Source organism: Nyctereutes procyonoides, unplaced genomic scaffold (genome assembly GCF_905146905.1).
Source record: "Nyctereutes procyonoides isolate TBG_1078 unplaced genomic scaffold, NYPRO_anot_genome, whole genome shotgun sequence".
NCBI classification, from domain to species: domain Eukaryota; kingdom Metazoa; phylum Chordata; class Mammalia; order Carnivora; family Canidae; genus Nyctereutes; species Nyctereutes procyonoides.
In genome coordinates this window covers 2,497,780-2,518,991 of record NW_026575082.1, presented here as the reverse complement: position 1 = coordinate 2,518,991, position 21,212 = coordinate 2,497,780, and the positions used below count along the sequence as shown (strand labels likewise).

The following is a 21,212-nucleotide window of genomic DNA, read 5'->3' as shown; positions in this document are numbered from 1 at the left end:
TTATTTTCCCTCCACTTGAGATAATGTCCGACCCCGGCAGGGGGAGCCCGTGCACCGCCTTCCAGGCCACCTCCCGGCCCCCATTCACACCTCAGAAGGGGATTTTTAACAGTTTTCCAATTTACCAGAGAGCTGGGAGTTCTTAAACCTGCAAGCACTAGCAGACTAGTTTTCACCCGCCACGCCTGCAGATCAATGGTCATCACTTTGGGTAAAGACTCATTCCTTCGAGCCTGATGGCTGTTTCATGAAAATGAGCATTTGGCAGCACGTTTGCATTTGGATTTGATCAGAGACAAATTGACGGGGTCATTCCCTCTCGGAAGAAAATGCCGTATCTGGAAAAAAATTAATATTCACTGTGCCTGGGGTTTTGTGGTTGGGGGAAAAAATCTCTAGCTCTTACTTTCTTACCTTATCCAGAATCAACCGTTGGAATGTCAGTGAATGAAATCCTAGTGACTCCCTGGCTCCTGGATGCATCCCCATCCTCTGTGTGCTCACCACTCCGGGGGCTAGGCCCCGAGATGCAGGAGTGTGCTCCGTGTTGCACGAGACACAGCCCAGCGAGACCTGGGCCCCCTCCCTCCCACAGCCCAGCCTTCGTTTGCCACTTTTCTCTCCTGAGTGGATGGCGAGGAGGTGCCGAGAGGGCAGGGATGAGTCACTTCATATGCAGGCACTAAGGAAGGCTGCTCGAAGCCTGGCCGAGTGTAGACCCACAGCTTAGAGCAGTCTCCCAGGAGCCCAGAAGCCCGCCTTAGGACCAATACTTTCTGGTGCTTTAAACCCAAACTTCACACTCCTGTGCATCTGGGCTGCTGCCTCCGAGGCTGAGTCCTCACAACGGAGTGATGCCCCCGGGGTGTGTTACAGCGTTGGAACGGTTTTTTCAAGGCCCAGCAAACTGCCCCGGCTTCCTTCCCATCAGGTGTATGAACTTAAGGCACATTGTGCTCCCCGACCTTCCCTCCACGGTGCGCTAGCTCGGGGGAAACTGGCCTGCCCCCGCCTGCCCCCCGAGTTTCCACACGATGGACGAAGACAGGAGCTCGGGTGGAGGGGCTACAGGAGAACCCCTGCCCTTCCTCAGGCTTGAAAGCGAGGCTCGCCATGGAGGTCCCCAAGGTGGGTGCTCCTCACACCCGGCTTTACTACTGCAGCGCTCTCCGGTGCGCTCCCGCCCTGGCCCAGCAGCCTGGTCGCTGGTCCTCCACAGACCTCTGCTCCCGTGAACAGGATCCTGAGGCTACAGGCAGCCAGCCTCTCTCTGTGCTGTGGCCCCTGACACCCCTTCCGAGCAGAGACACGCCAGGTGTCACCTGTTGCCCTCCGACGGGTCCACACACGGGACGGCTGGTGCGAACCACAGTGATGGTTTCCTGACCAGTGCGGTCCTATTTAGCCAAGTCATCCAAGTTCTAGAAACGTCTCCCTGTGCACCCAGAAGATTCCATTGAAAAAGGGAATGAAGAAAGTGATTCTATTTGCTTTTAAAATACAGGGTGTATGATTCTTAGGCTCGGCCTCACCATTTGGAGAACAAGAAATGTTGCTCTGCACACTCTGAAGCAACCACTCCCTTTAACAGGTGCGACAACCATTCCTCGAGAGGGGATACAAGGGTGTGCAGGCCGGGTGTCCTGACTTTCAATCTGGGGCCCAATGCAGTGGGCCACTGCACCACGCCACATTCGTGTGGGCTCCGTGTGGGACACGGGCTTATGTTCCAAACCTAACATGGGGCAGTAGATGGAGAAATCATGGGCAAGCCATACGACAGAAGAGAAAGCTAAGAAGGAAGAATGGTTTTTTTGTTTGTTTATTTTTAAAGAGCAGGGCTTATTTTATTTTACTTTTCATTTGTAGACTTACCTTCCATTGACTTGTACATGTGTGACGAGCAAGAAACAAAAATGTTCCCGTGTATAAGGAGAAACGAATGTCTGTGGATGGAGTCAGCTCCAGGTGTATGTTAACGCCTGGAGGGTTGGGTACGTGTGGCTGCCGCTCTCCTCTAGAAAATCAGTCCCTCCCACTCGGGCGAACACAGATAGTTGGGACAGCAAACGCGAGAGCAGTTAGCATTCTGCAGGATGCAGTCGTAGGTCATGAGAACTAGGGGCCCGTACACTGCCGCTGAGCACGGAGCAGCTGGGGCTCCTTGTGGACACGCAGACCACACGGTCGGCGTCATTCCATTCTGTTTGTGTGACGGACCCCGTCCAGCCCCCCAGCCATGCACCTGGCACACACATCTTGGGTCCTTACTCCTGCACCAGGCAGGCTTATCTCCACCGGAGATTGCACGTGGCCACAGAGCGGTGATGGGGACACTTGCTGTGTGCTCGGAGGGTTTCACCAGAGGCCTTGATGGCATCAAGGGATTTGCATTTGCCTTTTCTTGACCCAGAGAAATCTTTGATTTTGTGGCATCCTCTCTAGAGAGACTCCGGTCCAGGAGCCATGCACGTGACCTCTGTGTCTGTTTGAAAAAACCCGAGCAAGACTGGGGGTCACTGAAATGTTTTTCTCCCATCAAAGTGGTAATTGGCCCAAATACGTTCTCGTGTATGGTTCTTGTGCTCTTTGTATCGACGGACCAGGAACGCAGCGCACGATGAAACCCAGACACTGTTCCGCCTCCTCAGTGTCACCTCACGTCTTCTGCGGCTTATAGAAACCCCTCGTGTCCAGGAGCGATCTTGTTTCGACGGTTCCTCCTCCTGACAGAGTCCGGGGCTCGAAAGGCTTCCTTCTTTCCCCCAAGACACTTCCTTACACCCTGCTGGCCGCACCGACCTCCTGCCGTAACCCTGCCCCCACCAGGTGCCGAAGGAGATGCCCCTGACGTGTGACCCAACGCGGCACGTGCACCAAGGCCCACGCGTCTGGGGTAAAGTGAGCCGCCTGACCGTGAGGGGTCTGAGCTGAGCGGGCCCTTGTGGAGCGGGTGCGGGTGTGTCGAGGAGAGAGCCGGGCCGGGGCTCCCCCCGCACCCTGGACCCCAGCGCTCCTGGAAGCCAAGGTGGCAGGCCAGGCTCTCCCGCTGCCTCGGGGCCACACTCCCACTTCTGCCGCCTGCGGTTTTCGGGGGAAGCCATCGCACCGGCCTTGCTCTGACTTCCAATGTGCCTCCGGACGGAGAGGGTTGGTTAGTATGGGGTTTTTTTTTTTGGGGGGGGGGGGCAAAGTCAAGACTGTCTCACTCTCACTGACGGTAGAGAATTCTTCTCTGTCTAGATGACACGTGCAGTTGGTCGTGTGCTTTTGTTCTTTGCAAGTTGAACAATATATTTGTTCCTGAAATGTTGACTCAGGCAAGTCTGATTAGAGCTTCTTTACAGAAAGCTGTGCAGAGTAACAGCAGTTGTCTATTTCTGGAGGAATCTGCAGGCAGACCTTTGATGTAGAGGGCAATTTTAGGTTAGCCGGTGCCTGTCCTGATAGTAGATTTCTTCTGGGGTCCTGGAGGGTGAGACAGCCAGCAGGACGCAGCCTGCAGGCTTGGTGGTTTGTGGGGTGTGGCCTGTGGGCATGGTGGCTTGTGGGTGCAGCCTGCGGGCATGGCGGGTTGTGGGGTGCAACATGTGGGTGGATTGCGATTGTGCTCTTGTTGCTGACGTCCAGCTCAGCAGGGACCGTGCCCTGGTCTTGTGATCACAGGGACCGGCTCCAAGGTCCAGGGCTTTGCTCACTGTCAGCCAACCATGAAGCTGGGGTGGAGACAACAGCTGCTGTCTGGGGGCAGAGGGAGAGCAGTGCATCCCGGCTTCTTCTGGGAAATCGGGAACCTGACCACCTCCATCCCCTAAGGGATGGCTCTGCCCCCCTCAGTGGCCACGATGGAGTCGCAGTCAGAGGTCTGGACGATGACAAAGGAAATGCGAGCCCGAGGCTGTCACCGCGGGTACAGAAGGACACAGCGAGCCCAGTGTCGCAGCTGGTGCCCCATGTCCAGCTCTGTCATCCTGCGAAGTGGGCGCGGCGGGCGGAGGGGTGTGGAGGGGTGCCGGGCACCTGCCAGAGCTGGAAGTGGCTCTCAGGTGGGCGCAAACACCGTCGGGATGGTGCTGTGCTTTCCGGCTGGTAGCTTTCTCATCTCCTTCATGGGGACGTGGTGCCCAGCTCCGACCTGGCCCTTCTGCAGAGGCATCCCCACGCGGGAGCAGGGGCGTGGCTACCGCCACCTGAGCACCCCCAGAGCCCCCAGCGTCCCCGCCCTTTCCCTTGGAAACAGGCCGAGCTCGCGGGTCCTCCCCATGGGGAAGTTCGCCCCCCAGAGTCGAGGCAGCTGCACCCACAGCAGGGCTGGAGTGGGGCTCGTGCCCTGCAGCTTGCCGACGCTGCCTTGCTGTCTTCCCAGAACGGTGGGAAGCAGGGCTGGACGCAGGCTGCACCGCTCTGATCTTTCTCCGTCCATCCGGGTACTGATTTTCAAAGGCCCCAGTTGTGTGATGCATACAGAAGGCTCCCTTGGCATAATTGTCAAGCTAACATCACAGCAGAGCAGAGCCTTAACCCGAAACATGACCCCAGTGTTCCTTCCCGGCTTGGAATCTGTCGTCTCTGCACAGAACGTGGACAAGCAGTTTCAGGGGTGGGGGGGCAGGGTCTGGAAGATTCTCTCCGGGAGGAAAAGGCATGTTGCCAGGTTTTCCAGCAGGTGGGCGGTGGGCCCCTGCTTCAGCAGTGGTGGGAAGTGGCTGTCAGGGGGCAGAACAGGCCACCGGCCCTGCTCCGGGAGAGGCTGGGCCCAGCGCAGCAGCGGCCTCCCATCCCGCTGGCACACTCCCCGGGGAGCTCGGTGCGCTCTGGGTCTCCACGGCCAGACCTAGGGCGCCCACCAGGTGTGCAGCCGCCAGACTCACTCACGTCCAGGCAGAGCCAGAGCTGGGCAGTGATGAGGAAATCTGATGGGACAAGGCGGAGCGTGAGGGTGGTCTCTGGAGGCCTCCCCGTGGGAGCAATTTTGTTGCTCCTGCAGAACAAGCTCTAAGAAGCCTAGTGCGCAGGACACGGTCGCCGCGATGGTGGCAAGCTCGGTGTGCACTTACAGATGTCCCCTGAACACCTCCGCACCACTGTCTTCAAAGAAATACTTGCAGTCGTTCATCCCACATGTTTATATTATGGCTGAGAAGCTGAGGTCTGAGAGCAGAAATGCAATGGCCTGGTGGTGGGGGAGCCGGTGGAGGTGGAGGGGGGCCCACGGCTCCAAGGGCCACTGGCTGTCCTTCCAGTTGCTGAGGACTGCGCAGCCGAGGGTGCTGGGGCAGGGGCAGCGTGTGTGCCTCTCTACTCCTCTGCAGTAGCACGGGCCCTGCAGGCAGAGCACTCAGGTGAGGACGGGAGTCCACGGTCCATGCAGAGCCACAGCCCGTGTTCCTGGTTCCTCCCGTCACCTCTCCACAGTACAAAGTGTCTTCAGCTCCTTAAACTCTGCTGTGCAAGGTGGCTGCCCAGGGCCGTCTCCAGCCATAGGGCCTCCAGCCTCCAAGGGCACAGGAGCCAGAGAGCAGTCAAGGGTGGACGCTGCAGCCTCGCTGCTCCCCACCTGCCCCAGGGCTCCCGTGGAAACCACATGCAGAGGGGTGGACCCATGCTTCAGGCCATGATGTCTGGTTGGGGACCCCATGCTGGGTGACATGGCCGGCTGTGTGGAGCAGGACAGGCAAGAACGGAGATCTGACTTTTTCCTAGGGGACTGCCTTGCATCGCTTTGCTCCCTGTTTCTCCCTTGGAACTCTTGCCTCTCCAACGTGTGCTTGGGTTCCCAAACACGATGCCACCTGTCTTTGGGTCCCCTCTCCCCACCTGCAGTCATCCCATTCCGTCCCTGGAGAAGTCGCACTCTGGCCATTCTAGGACCTATATGGAACCTCCTGGAATCAAAGACTTCGTGCCGGGGAGTCGGTTCGTGAACACCTTGGACAGCACCGGAAGCCGTCCATCCTTTGATGGGTTACCCTGATGTCACGGTGGCCGGGGGTCCCCAGCTCCCCGCTGGATCTGCAGACAGAGGCCGACAGAGAGGAGGAGGAGGAGTGTTTGGGAAGGTCAGGGTACAGAAGTGCTCGGCATCACTCGTTGATACTTTTGGAGTTCCCGAACCACAGAGGAGGGGAGGCGGTTCCAAGTATTTATAGGGTAACCATAAATGAACACATCAGAAATGCCAAGAACCTATTACCAGGCACCCGAAGCATGTCCACTGCACCTTGCAGTGTGTCCACTGGTGGCCACACAAAGATGGTGCCCTGTGGAGTATCTGTGTCTCTTAGGCCGGGTTATTTTAACGCACGTGCAAACGTCTGTCTGGGGTGAAGAGGTGGGGGCGACAGGTGTTGCTTTTTCCCTGCCAAGTGGTTTTGTAAAAGAAAATAATCAACATTCTGTTGACAGTTTCTTAAGTGACCCGAATAGCACAGCCCTGCCTTCCTCTACTCTGTGTCTCAGGAGCTCTGGCAAAGTCTCTGCCTCTTCGCCGAGGGGGACCCGCTTCTGATGGCAACTGTCTCGGCCGGTGGAAGAGATACTGGGGCCGCAGCGTACAGTGGTTCCAGGGTGCAGGGGGCAAACCTGCCCCATTTCGGAGCTCCAAACCCAGGCGTGGGGCCCGTTGCTGTCTCATCACATGTACCACACACTGCTGTGGCCCAGGCGCTCTGAGGGCCTCCCTGAGTGTCGGGGAGCACAGGCCTCCTGGGTGGGGGGTTGGCGGTGATCAACGAGCTGCTGAGAGAGGCCTTCAGAGAGTGAGTGTCCCCGGGAGCGGGGACACAGCCAGTCGGGCTGACACCTCAGGAGGGGACTCTCCACAGCGTGTCGGGACAGCACATTTCCCAGGCTGCCCGTCATCTTCAGGCACGGCTGGTGGACCTTCTGCATCTTCCCAGGTTAAACTCTCAGGTGCCTGCATCCTGCGCCCGCGGTCACCTGGAAGCCTACGCCTGTGGCTGTCACTGTGTGTAGGGAGCGGCATGGCTCCCGGCTGACTCGGTACCTCCTCTGGGGAGGTGACACCTTTCCGGACTCCCCCTGCCCACCATCCAGACACCCTGTGGGACCTTTGTGCTCTGAGCCGCAGGACATGAGGGCAGGTGATGGCTCATCTTCTGTCCCCATGCAGGTTCCGCCAAGCCCGGGGAGCGGGGCGGGGGACAGCACCTGCTGCTACATTTCCCATAGACACACGTCATGTGACAATTTAATTCAACGAGCAGTGGCCAGTGTATGTCAGGCACGGCCTTCAAGGGCAGGTCAACGCCACGGCTGCCGCCAACTCCATGCTCCAGTGCCTCTGGAACCAACAAGGTCCTGCTGGCCCTGTGGGCTGGTCCACTGCCTGACCCCACAGCCGGCCCCATGCGGGTCATCTGTGCAGGGTCCTACCTGAGCACTCACAGGCTCTTGAACAAGAGCTTCCCGTCTTCATACCTTGTCCCTTGCCTGTCTCCCCTCAGGAGCAGCCCTGCTCGAGTTGGCAAATGTGCCTTCCCCATGCACGTAACACCTGCTGCTGCCAGCTGGCAGGAGCGTGCCCGGGGGTGGCCCCTGCTGGCCGAGGACGGGAGGGGCCTGGCGGGGTTGGCGCACATCTTACCTGGTACATGTTGCACAGCCCGGGCTGGCTGCGGGCATGAGAGGGCACAGGGCTCCTTCTCTGCTTGAGCCAGGGCACCTGCCAGGGGACACAGAGTGGCCATTGAGTCTGTGCGGCACCACCAGCAGAGCCCCCAAGTCCTCCAGAAACGTCCCCTCCTGAGCGGGCTTGGTGAGGCCCCACGCGGCAAGGAGGGGGAGCGGGGACGGAGGTCAGAGGGTGAGGGCGTGAGGGTGGTGGACGGCGACCACGGAAGGGACAGAGGAAGGACGAGAGGGCACGGGGCCCCCAGCGCTGCGGGGGAGGATGGAAGAAGACAGGAACGAGGAGAGAGATCTAGAGAAACCTTCTGGAGCCCTGGACCCAGAGATGCGGCCAGATTCTCTTAAGGTTGTAGCTGACACAGGACCTGTGGGGTTTTGGGAGGAGCAAGTGGAAGCAGCACCTTCCAGGACGATGACACCTGCTGGAGGCCCCCAGCAGGATGAGCTGGACATTCCCCTTGAGGAGACTCCCTTTTCTCAGTGCAGCTGTGGGAGCCTCTGTAGGGATCCCCAGGAGGAGCCCTGTCCATTCTGCGGGGCTCACGGTGCTGTGTCCCTCGGGCCTTCCCAGCCACTGACAGTACACCAGGAATCGGCTCTAGGAGCCACCCGTGGCCAAGGTCACGCCAGGCAGCCCCTCGGGGTTACACGGTCTCACACTGCTCCTGCTCTTGGTGAGATTCAGGGATTTCAACACTAATATCAACTTAATACCCCTACAGGTGAGCGTGCGTTCACCGTGACCCTAAGTTCTGCTGTACAGCTTCCTAAGTGATGTCTGCTCCTTCTTAATTTTTTAAAAAATATTTTAAAAAGATTTTATTTATTCATTCATGAAAGAGACACAGAGAAATGCAGAAACACAGGCAGAGGGAGAAGCAGGCTCCCTGCGGGGAGCCTGATGCAGGACTCAATCCCAGAACCCCAGGGTCACAGCCTGAGCCGAAGGCAGACACTCAACCGCTGAGCCTACTACATGCCCCTGTAGTGTTTGCTCCTAGTGTGGCATCTTCCCGAATCGTTCACTGTAAGGTAGTACCTGGTATCACCCAGGTATCACCCTGAGTGGTGTGGCTGAGAGAGCTTCACTCTGGGGCCAGCATGAGGGGCCTGCAGGAAGTTTCTGTTGTCTGATTGTGTGCAGCAGGGCAGGGGGTGCATGGGGGGTAGAGAGAGAGAGAGAAAGGGAGGGAGACAGAGACTGAGAGAGATAGAGATGGGGGGAGGTACCTACAGTGGTCAAGAGACAAAATCAATGTAAAGGATTTCAAGAGCTGTCTCAGGGTGGCTGCAGATGATGTGGATTTCTTAAGCCCAGATCCCCAGTTGGTTCAGTGTGGAGTGATGGTGGTAAAGACACAGAAGGATGTGAGTGGGCCAAGGAAAATCACTGTAAACACAGGGTCTCCGGAGGCAGACGTGGGGGGTCCGGCGTGGCTGTCCCTCCCATACTTGGTCCCCCACATGAGGGGGCAGCTTCTACACCTGCAAGAAGCAGCAGTGACCTCAGTCCGAAGCAGGTACCAGAGGAGCACGGTGACTGTGTATTTGTGTGCAAAGGGCATCTGGTGGGCAAGCCTGCAGTGGCCCTGGCTCTGCTAAGGCCTGGTCTTCTCTGTGGGTGTGACACCCCCACAACGGTTGCCGAGTCCGTGTTATTCCCTGGCCAAAGGCAAGGAAGGATTTTCTAATTTATGTCTTCCCTGCTTGAGACACTGTCCGTCCTCACAGAGGGGACCAGCTCCTGGAGGTGTTTCCAGGAGCCCCAGGGCCTGGGTCAAGCTGCCCCCGAGCCAGGCTGCTCCACAGGCTGTTGGCCATGCAGCTCGGGGAGGGGTGGCCAGGAAGGCAGGCCGCCCAGCCTGGTAGGGGAAGGTGAGGGGAGACACGTGTCTTCCCTAAGGGTGATGGCAGAGGGACCAAAGGCAGAGGGACGAGTCGCCCAGTGGCTGCGCTCACCTGACCTCCCGTACAGGTGCTGTGACTGGGCGTGCCCACGGGGGCAAGGGGATAGAGGCAAGAAGTGCCTCGGAGGAGCCCTCGTTCATGGGGCTTCCTCAGAAGAGTCCCTGCTTCTGCGACCCTCCCCAACTTTATACTGTGTCCTCCAAAGCTGGACTTCGGGGCAGTTGAGAGTGGAGTCTAGACCTATGGAGAGGCTCTTCCCACGTGAAGCCAGAGCTTAAGGACAGATGTCTATGGTACTTAGAGGCTCACGGGAGCTCTGGGGCATCTCCCCTCCTGGGACACAGCCCTCTGCATCAGGCCCTGCTCCCCACCATCCAGGCAGACTCGCCTGTCACCAAACGCCTAATCCTTCTACCAAAAGGAAAATCAGCGAGGCTTGTCACTCTATGTGCATGAACAGACATGGCAGGAGGTGAGCGAGGACCAGCATCTCCTGACAACACACTGGGCAGGTGACCACATCCATTAATCCTGTGTTCACTTTTATTTCTAGTTCATCCTCGACCCAACCTTATCTATGACCTTCATGCTCACCAGCATCTGTGGGACGAGCTGGGCCACCTCCACATCCACATTCCCTGGGGGTTTCTCGGGCTCCCTGGGACGCAGCCTCAGCAGGGCGCCCAGGCGGGGTGGGCCTCCCTGTGCTGAGCAGGCCGCATCCCCACCACACATGTGCACATGCGCACACACAGAGACACAGCAGTCCACGCCATGCACAGGTGTCCCTGCCAGCACGGGACGGCACCCCCAGAGACTAACACATGGAGCAGGATGAGAACAGCCAGAACAGAAAGGCCAGGACGCCGAGCTGCCCGTGGAGAGGAACACCTCAGTGTCTTCATGCAGAAGCACCCGAATGAGACACAGACCTGTGTGTGTCATGGTGGCAGGTGCTCGGGCCTCACACTCTCCTGCTGGCTGTCATGTCAGGAGCCCGCGAGAACACCAGTAAGAAACGCATTTCATAGGGGAGGGATGGAGGACGGACCCCGGAGAAGGCAAGTTCGAAATTCCGGTGCAGTCAGCACAGCACCCTTGGTCTGTGACAATGTCTAACGGGTGCAGAAGGAAGAAATGTACACGGACCAAAAGTGCATCACGAAACCAAAGAGGCAGATGCTCACCAGAAGGCAGGCCTGTCAAACACGGTGACATAAAGCACAGACGTGTCGCTCACGCAGAGGACATGGAGGGACCTCCCAGTGCAGGGCCACACGCCCTAACAGCTCCTGCCTCCTGCAGCCACCGCACCCTGGAGGCCGAGGGCCCGGGGACAGTGCGAAGGCACAGCAAACTGCCAGTGGCCCGGCAGACAAAGCTACTGGTGAGAATCTATCAGAGTAAAAACACTTCACGAAGAAATTCCTGTGGGAAAGCTCAAAAAGTAGTGTTTGAAATATACCTGCCCTGGTTGCAGTTTCTCTAGAAAGAGTTGTGGCCCCAAATGGATGCATCGGGTGGTCACATCACTACCTCTTGGACTTGCGCAGAGATTGGGGTTGGGTTCGTGTGCACGGCTGTGCGCCTGGGGGCCGAAACTCTCCACTGAGTGGGTGTGCGGAGGTCTGCAAGCCTGGGACTCGGGGCCCACAGGTGCCACATGGCCCGCCCCCCATGCTTCCTGCCGCGACCCTCCCTGCCTCCACCTCTGAATGCTACACTCCTCAAGATTACAAAATACAGCTATGAAACTGGGCTACTGGGTGACAATGAAGAATTAAGGGATGGTAGGACTAAAATGCATTAAATGAAGTCAAAAGGCAGTGGAGGGGGAAAACCCAGGGAACGGAATATGGTGATTAATTTACAAGTATTACCCCGTGGCAGTCAATGACAAGTGGTTTTCATCCCGTACAATCAAAATCAGAGGCACAGAAATGATCCTGAGAGCTGATGATGGGATACGGAGAACAGCAGGTTACAAATGGAGCAAGGCTGGGGAGTCGGTACAGATAGGTGCGGGCATCGGGGGGACTGGCTTGACCAGAGAATAGCCTTTAAACTACCCTGGCCTGGAGCAATCCGCGAGGGGTGAGTTCTCGAGGCCTTCTTCCTTGGGGCCGGCCCGGCGTGCATCACTGTGTCCAGCTTGGTTACCTCATAAAGTCTCACTCCTTCCAGATAAAAAGGAACAAGGGTGGTCTCCAAAGGGCTCAGGGTTTGGGCCACTGCAGCTGTGTGGGCTTGGTCACGGTGGGCCGTAGGGTCTGACAGGGAGTGGGTGGGGTGGCTGGCAGCAGCTGGTGGACCCCCTGGTCCCCAAAGTGCACATGCATTTTACCCTTCCTGGTCAGGGCTGCCCGTTCCCACTGAGGCCCCACATTCCAGGGCACTGGGAAACCTGCTCTGGAAGCAACAACACAGCCCTGTTTCCTCCTGCCACCAAGGAGCACGTTCTCCAGGAACACACTCTGCATTTAGGGCTCTCACAGAACATGCCTCCTCAAGGAATTCATAATGCGCTTTGCTTGAATGTCAGTGCCCCGGCCGCACAGGGGTGGGTGTCATCAGTGCATTCCGAGGATGGGTGGGGGGTGCTGCCGACCTGGGGGTGGGGAGCCCCATCCCGCCCTGGGGGGATGGGGTGGGGGGTGTTGGGGCGCAGCAGACGGCCCGGGGACCCACAGTCCCCTCCCCCAGGGGCCCTGCATTCAGCCCGGCGCAATTCCACCAGGAGAAGCATACTCCAGACAGACAAGCAGAGCCGCTGCTCCCTGCCACCCACCTTTCAAGGTCGTGCAGGCCTGGGGGTGCCCTTTAGGGTCCTATATTCCCGAGACAAACGTCTCGGGAATGACAAACTGTGGAAACAGGAAATGGGCTTTTAGGAAGGATCATCAGGGCCTTTTGCTTCTCTTCTTTTCTCCAGCTTCGATCCGGAGATCTTTCTATATGAGACGAGGGCTCTGTGGGTTTACACACAGCGCACAGCAAGTACTAAACCAACACGAAACAGGAAGCCCTCAGCAGCCCACAGAGTGAACACCTCAGAGCCCTGGGGCTGAGCTGGGCGTGTGCCTGGGCGGAGAGGGTTTTTAGCTCACATTTCCAGTGTTTAAGAGCAAAGAATCCATAATAAAATAAAATAAAACGCAGCACGTTCAGCAAAGACGCGACCCACGACGGCACCTTACGTGACCACATGTGCAAACTTCTCCGGTATCAAAAGGCAAGGCTGTTCATTTTTAAATCTTCTTTATTCAACATTCGATAGTGAACAGAATTGAAACTTCAAAAAGTTCTAAAACAACTTGTTTAGACATTGTTTTCATTTTTAAAAATCCTGTGAAAATATTTTGATTTCTCTGGATCCTTGATAATCTGGCAACACTATTTTGCAAAGTTGATGCCTACTTCTGCGATGAATCTTTTCTTTGAAAGCATGAAAGAGTAGAAGAGCCTTAGAGTAACAAAGGTTGTGATTCTATACCAAGGGGAAAAAACCACGTATGCACGTACATATCTATGTATATGTATCCATTCTGATATAAAGTCACAATGATTGACATAAATGCATTCGCAATTTTATTTTGACTTAGAGCATTACCACTGAAATGAAGCCTGTTTTGTAATATGTGCTATACAGCAATTTAATCTTTTCTGCCCAGTGTAATTATATTTTTCCTGTTCCTTGAGTTACGCAGAATAGCTTAAGCTTTGGGACTGGCGGTGCTGCATGCATGTGGAGCACTTAGAGTAACAGCAAGACTCAACAGGCAGCCAGGGTCTGGTGTGGCTTGATAGCCGTGCTCTGAAAAAGCACCTCGGACTGAAACCAACATTGGAAATAGGTCAGATGACCACCATTTTGGGGTGACACAAGACTGCCCAAAAGGAAAAGCAAATGTCTACAAACACAGACACTGAAAGGACCAAGCAGAAGGTGAACGCCGTCAGCACTTAAGACGCGCCAAGTGTTAGTCACGAGAAGGCATGACCAGTGACATGTGAGTGATGGCACCTGGGGGCAGATGCTGGGGACCTCACGACCAGCACCTGCGGCATGCCCAGCTCCCGTGCCTCCATGTCCCCTAATTCCCGCGTGGCAAAACTGCCTTTGTTTAAACACAAATCGCTCAACGATTTCACAATCAGCAGTAATTCTAAATTCTGTAGTTAGAGACTGAGCAAGTTTTAGGGACCCCTTTAGAAACCACAGGTCAGAAGCCTCTTTACATTCCCAAGACTTTCAGAGTCAGCATGATACGCACGCAGCCAGAGGAAAAGTGACAACTTAGGTGTTTTGTGAGCACAGCCAAAAAACCCGGGCTTTCCCCAAAAGACCCTCTGCTTCCACAATGACCCAGCCAGGCAACACCCGGAAAAGGCATACAGCACTCCACGTGCTTGCTACGGCAAGGCCACTCGGGACTCAGCACCCTGATGGGATGTCACCACAGATGCCCCATTCACACCGACTCCGGGAGCCACTGCTGGAAACTCAGGAACAATGGGAGCTCTTTCCCTTGCGATACAATTTTTATCTACAGAACATTTACATAATTACATAATGCGAGCTCACAGATTCTCTATTCAAATGAATGGAATAACAAAGCAATACAGTCTTGATTCATAGGCACTCTCAGGGATCCCTCCACCCCTTGCCCCTCAATAACTCAGATAAAAGACACATCTGCTCAAGGCGAATTTCAATCTTGAGTTTGTTCAAAAGTCCTCAATCGCACGATTGTTCCAAGACAACGCGAAGCTACAAGACAACGCAAAGCTAGCAGCGCTGACACCAAGAAAAGTGAGCACAACGCAACGTCGAACCCAAAAGCGTGGGTGCAGAAGCGAATCAGCCCCCAAGTCCCCAAGCCCCCAAGCATGAGATGCCAGTGACCCGAGAACGCGGTGCCCGTGCCGGGCCCCACTACGGATGCGGAATTCAGGGTGTCCTTGCATTCCTGAGCCACATCCTGATGGCATCCCCTGTGAGGAGGGGGGAGAGGCTGAGCTGTGTGGAAATGCGGCAAAGCAGCAACCCGGCCCCCAGCCCCCCAACCGCGCCTGTGGCCGGTGAGCATCGCCAGCGAGGACAGACAGTAGCGAGGCAGCATCCCCGCTGGGGCTTGGCTCACCTGCTCACTCTCCTTCCTTTTCCTTGTCAACTAAGGTGGACGCACGTTGTGTGCGCCCCTAGTTACTCCTCAGAGCTCACCTTGCCTGAGCCCCGCTTGGGCACACCCCTGTCACCGCCAAAGAAGCGCCCGAGGGAGTCAAGGATGCCCGTGTCTCTGTGCCTCGGGAGGAAGCCATGCCTGGCGTGATCCATGGCACTTGCTGAGGCCAGGTACTTGGATCCGTGCCTCTGGGAGGGTCTTTTCTGTGACGCCATCACATCCAGGCCCTCGGGAGTGGCTGCGCTGTCCTCTTGGATGGTCTGGAGCTCGTCTGACTCCGAGGGCCTGTCTTTGAAGGTGTTGTCCTCCCTCCCCGGGGCATCTCGGGAAAAGAGGCGGATCAAGTGGGGGCGGCCCCCTGGGTCAGCTGGGTTGGCGTCCTGCCAGGCATTCTTTGGGTCCGCTGTGCGCTTGGAGTCTGTCACCGCTGTGTCCTGAGAGGGGGTCCCATTGTTCTGCTCCACATCTGCCTCCCCTGCAAACAACAGTGAGATATGAACACGGGCCGTGCAAAGCAGAGCGAGGGACAATACAGCTTTCTTCCAGGGCTGGGGACCTGCTTGTGTCCTACGGAACCCACAGAATGCATGCGCGCCCGGGGCCATCAAGCTACCTGGTAGCCCCAGATCACTCGTGGTGGGACCCAACCTGGACTGAGCGTCCTACTTGCAGGTCTTGTCTCGGGGAACCCCAGGGGCTGCCTCAGTTACTCGACACCTGGTGCCCTAGATAAAGCGTACCCCAGCTTCCTGCTGAGGAGGCCCAAGCAGACACAGCAGTCACCCCTGGGCACCGCTGCCGCTGCTGCTGGGCGTGGAGGGGCCAGGGCTGCAGGCGCCTCTGTGGGGCATCGAATCCCTCCAACTCCACTGGTGCACAAGCTAAGCGTGTTGGGAGCAGTGGTTTGATCAAAGGTATTTTCAGTGTTCTCGATAAAAATGGAACTTCCCACATCTTTTTGCAATTCATGCCCTAAAGAAATGGGGCATTTAGAATCCTTGAGTTTCCAGATTCCACAAGAGGCCTCTTGCATTAGAGAATTGCTTATTCAGGGTATTTTAATTTGGCTTTTCTTCTGCAAGCAGCCCCAGTTACAAAGTGTGAAGTGGGAATGGCGTATTCTGTGAGCCATATGACCTTCTCCCAGCTTTCACACATGCACAGGAAAATACCGCATTTCCTTCCAGAATGGCAACACACCCATTGTGCTCTCAAGTTACAAGTTAGGTTTGAGGGTATGTCCACCTTACTTCACTTCCCCCTTTATTACATATCTATAGAAAATGTGGGTTTACTCATGCTTTCCTCTAACATCATCCATCCATCCATCCATCCATCCACCCAACCAGCACCAATCTGTTCACTGACCTTCACCAGCAACAGCACCCACTTGCCCATTTATCTGCTGAGCCACCTACCTACCAATCCAGCTACTGATCCGGTCACTGACCTGTCCACCCAGCTAACCCTCCACCCAGTCAGCCGCACATCTTTCCACCTACCCCCCCAATCACCCATCCATCTGCCCGCCCACCCACCCACCCAGCCACCCAACCATCCATCCACCTGCCCAACTACCCACCCACCCAGCTGTCCAATCATCTATCCACCCACCCCCAGCCAACCACCCACCCAACAGCCCAACCATCCATCCACCCACCAAACCATCCACTCACACACCCAACCACCAACTCAGCCACCCATCCATCCACGTGGCCACCCATTCATTATTTACGGAGCACTAAATAACCATCATATACTGAGCTAAATGTCTGGGCTGCAGTGATGAAAAAGATGTGGTCCTTGTCTCATAAACATTAATAGAAATGAATATTAGGAAATGAAGTATCCCCCAAAAAGGCAGGTCCCCATCCTAAGTCTCAGTCCCTGTGAATGTAAACTTATTTGGAAATAGGATCTTTTGTGGATATAATCCAGGTAAGATGAGGTCGTCCTGGCTGAGAGTGGGCCTAACCAAGTGACTGGTTGGTGTCCTTATAAAAAGAGGGGGATACAAAGGGGATATAAAAAGATACAGACACACAGGGAAGGGACCTTGGGATGGTGGCAGGGACGGGAGTGACGTGGGAACACCCGAAGGTAAGAGACAGGGCACAGGTCCTCCCCTAGAGCTGGTGGCGAGAGCACAGCCCTGCTGACACCTTGGTTTCAGATTCCCGGCCTCCAGACTTTGAGAGAAGAAATTCCTGTTGTTTTAAATCACCCAGGTTGTGGTACTTTGTTGTTGCAGCCACAGGACACAACTACTATGTATAATTTCCTATCAACCTGTGATAGAAAAGACAACAGAGCAGGATAAGGGGCTTCAGGGGCCCCCGAGGGATGGCGTGAGGGGTCAACGTACACACTGGGGTGGAGCTGAGGGCCTCTGCCAAGGGGCGGGCACCCAGCGCGGGTCTGGCGGGGAAAAGTAGAAAGGTCTGGAACTGGAGGGCCTGGTGTGAAGGAGAGGCCAGTGTGAGGTCAGCAGTGGGGACAGGGGTGGGGGGAACGAGAGGCCAGGGAGGCCCAGGGGCCCGGTCAACATGGCACAGGCCTCAGAGCCCAGGAAGGGCGCCCAGGAGAGACCTGCAGGTGGGCCCAGGTGGGTGGGGCTGCAGGCCACGGGAGAGAGAGGTGAGGCCACAGAGCTGCGGTGCGGCGGGTGTCACTCGTGTTCTCGAAGTGCATGTCTCTACAACACACGGTTTCGCTAACACGTCAGGAGCAAAGGGCAAAAGACTTCATGCACTTTTGATAGAACCGCAGTGGTCAGGAGGCTGCCCCCCGAATGACACTCTTTAGGCAGACACCACCTTCACTTGCGTCTCCAAGGTCGAGTGAGTCACTCCAGCATATGTCCTCAGTGCCCGCCAGGGACAAAGTGCATGGCAGGGACACCTGGCACCCGGGGTCACCGTGACCTCATTTAGGCCCCGAGGAGACAGCAGTTGGTGGTTACGCCTAATACTTTAGGAATATATCACTTAGCGCATGGCACGTCCTCCCTGACCACTGACGGAATCCAACTCCTTAAGAACACATTACTTATAGTGTGTCTACCAAATGTCTCACGGCATTGGGGCGACAGGAAGACGCAATGTGAAGAACACCATGGCCAGCAGAAAACTGTGGATTTTTGCAGGGATGTGCTGCTAATTTATACGTTGACAAAGAAATAGAGGCTGATTTTCTAGCTGTGCTTTATATTCTGTGGCTAATATCAATTAATGCAAATGTGGAAGAGAAACAAAAGCTATATTGTACAAAATTAAACGCATTAACAAAACACAAGCGCATCTGAATACTAATATTTGTATAACAGTTGGGCTTTGTGTCCTTGAATAGGGCTGTTTGTGAGGCAGGGAGAAGGGCATCCGTGTCCTGAAAGTAGCTCCTCTGAGCACACAGGGGCATGGGGAGTGGTCGGAATCTGTGGATGTGCAGCCTTTTTGGTAGTGACAAGCGCAGTTTTAATTTGTCAATTAATATCAGCTTTCACCAAATTAAAGCCCAATGTGGAGTTTCTATTTAGACCGTAATTGTGGAGCATAGTATTCAGCACACAATTTGTGAGGCATGGACCTGGTTCTGGCCAGAACATGCACTTGTAATGCTCGGTTATGGTTCAAATTCTACAGGAATTTGTGATAAAACTTCTTAAAAAAAAAAAAAAAGAAAAAGAAAGAAAGAAAGAAAGAAAGAAAGAAAGAAAGAAAGAAAGAAAGAAAGGCTCACCTCCGTCTAATTGCTAGAACGACCTCCAGAGAACTTTGGTGGGAAATGAGCTGAACTTCTGAAAACGATGCTGCGGAAATCACGGAATGGCTTCCTGGGACATCTCTGCGGAACAGAGACGTCATTCCCTCGAGAGTGGCTCCTGGGGCAGAGACACCCCCAAATCAGAGGATGACACTGGGGGGCGCCGTGTCTACTGTGGAGGGAGCTCACAGATGCGGACCTAAGCCAGGCGGACCCCTGGGAGTCAGGCCCCTTTACACCCACTCGGTCCCCGGCAGGCGGGGTGTCCCAATGCCTGTGGCTTCGCCCCTGGGAGTCTTTCTTTTGTGACCAACTACAACCACCTTCTTCCTTTTTCTTTTCTCTTTTGGCCACTTTGTGCTGGGGTCTTGCTACATCGCCATTGCTGGTCCTGTAGAGCCCAGCTCCTCTCTTGGGATTCCATTTACCCACTGCTGCTGGAAGGTCGGGCACAGTCCAGGCCCCGGTCCGGGCCTCAGTGCCATGCGCACCCAGGACGGGCTTGCCGGCCCCCCTGGTCCATGTCCTAACCCATAGGCCTGCGCTGGGCACCTGCGCTGAGCTTCTGGGACGCAGCTCCAGGGTGGTCAGCAGCACAGCGCGGCCGTGAGTCTGAGGGGTCCAGCCGAGCTTGGCCTCTACCTCACCCCACAGTGAGTCTGCACAGGTGCCCGGCACAACCGTCCGATCACTGACACGCCGATGTCGGCTGGGCCATTCCTCCAGAGGGACACAGTAGACTCCCGGTCTCCGCCCGCCCTCCTGCCCCTTCTTTGCTAGAAGAACTTAGCTGTTGGCATGGCAGCTGTTAAATTGCTTTTGATATTCTTATTTTTAAATGAAGGCTTCCCTTCAGTCCTGAAGGGCTCTACATCAGGTCTAAGGAGCTCTGGTTTAGAAATGGATTTCAGTCGGATAATCAAATTCTTTCTGGTTATGAGACGTTTTGTAATATTCTAGATTTAATCAGTTGACATGGCTCTGAGCTACCAGAATACACAATGGAGTCTCCCCGCTTGTTCTTTCACAAACTCCAAGTCCAAGTTCAAGTGTTAGGCCTGGGTGCTCATAATGACCGCAGCTCGTTGAGTGGGACTGACCTGACAAGCCATGTCGTCCACTTGTGCTCTGTGATCCATTGGAGAGCACCTGACCTCAGGGAGAGCACCTGAACTTGGGGAGGGCACCTGACCTCAGGGAGAGTACCTGACCTTGGGGAGGGCACCTACCTCAGGGAGAGCACTGACCTCAGGGAGGGCACCTGACCTCGGGGAGAGCACCTGACCTCGGGGAGGGCACCTACCTCAGGGAGAGCACCTGACCTCGGGGAGAGCACCTGACCTCGGGGAGGGCACCTGACCTCGGGGAGGGCACCTGACCTTGGGGAGAGCACCTTACTGCTGGAGGGCAACTGACCGCTGAGGGGCACCTGACCAGCTGCATCCAGAGTCAGAGCCAAGGATGGTCAGAGGTCTGCGAGGCACAGCAGAGAGGAGCCCCGGAGACCAGCCTGAATCCCTCTAACTAGCTGGCGGCCCTAGGCAGGTCCCTGACTGGAGGGTCTGCCCCGGCACGGGGAGACGCAGCCACGTTCTTGCCTTAAATCTCGCAAGGCCCCTCTCAGCGGCACCTGCTAGGATATGGCAGGCTGAGCTCTTACTCAATGCCCCCACCCCGTCCCACAGCTGGCCACACAGAGCCCAGAGCAGAGGCCCTTGCTGCCTGCATGCTGGGTGCTCTGCATGCATTATCGACAACCCTAGAAGCGGATCATTCTAGGAGCCCTTCTGTTCATACAGAGGAAACTGATATAGAAAAGTTAAATAGGAACCAATGGAGGAGCTGATGTCAGTCCAGGTCTGCAACCGGCACATCGCAGCTCTGGGTGCCTCGTGGCCCGTCTTCTCCTGCCCTGACTGGCTTTAGCCGCAGCTAGGCATTTGCATCCAAGGGTAAAGTTTCGCTGCAGATAATTGGCGGCTACACCACGTGTGGATCACAGCTGCTTAACAGAGAGGGACTGATGAGGAAAAAGCCGCCTGCCCTGAGCCCAGAGTTCAGCCAGGACCTGCACTTGCAATCAAGAGACCAAGATGTGCCCATGGGCCCAGGCGCTCTGCAGGTGGGACGGGCTGTGTCCTTACACACGTGCCCCCGCTCACCCACACCTGCAGAACATGGTAATGACTGTTAAACACCCCAAAAAAGTTGAGTTCAGGAATCCTGAACACTGTATTGCCACTCTGGCAGGAAGTATCACCCCTGAGGGTTTAGAAGCCCAGAATGTACTCTCTATGCTTGTTCAGAAAACTCCCCCACCTGTACCCAGAATATGACACACCCCAAATACTCCTAAGATTGTCTCAAATAATGTCATGACAAAGTGATGACTGTCCTATATTTAAATATTACTACTTTTTATTTTTATTTATTTTTTTAAAGATTTTATTTATTTGAAGGAGTGAGAGAGAGAGAGAGAGAGAGAGAGAGAGAGATCTCCATCAGGGGGAGGGGCAGAGGGAGAGGGAGAAGCAGACTCTCCGCTGAGCAGGGAGCCCAATGTGGGACTCGATCCCAGGACCCTGAGGTCATGACCTGAGCTGAAGGCAGACGCTCCACCACTGGAGCCACCTGGGGGCCCCTTTATTACTACTTTTTAATGTAGAGCATATATCTTTTGCTCTAGGCCACTATACCCATGGAAAT

At 55.6% G+C, this 21,212-nt stretch overlaps 1 protein-coding gene across 5 annotated transcripts in view; it reads right to left on the bottom strand.

The window, feature by feature from the left end:
• The window catches only part of LOC129514547 (myelin basic protein), a 116,717-nt gene that overhangs the window by 18,914 nt on the left and 76,591 nt on the right, over window positions 1–21,212 (bottom strand). For 3 of the 5 annotated variants that reach the window (XM_055333212.1, XM_055333209.1, XM_055333210.1), the window contains exons 4-5: window positions 14,783–15,219; window positions 7,607–7,684 (exon numbers count right to left, since the gene is read on the bottom strand). In XM_055333212.1, the coding sequence (XP_055189187.1) occupies window positions 7,607–7,684; window positions 14,783–15,219 (515 nt within the window). The remainder of the gene's footprint in view (window positions 1–7,606; window positions 7,685–14,782; window positions 15,220–21,212) is intronic. The other 2 variants (XM_055333214.1, XM_055333213.1) reach the window with 1 other exon arrangement.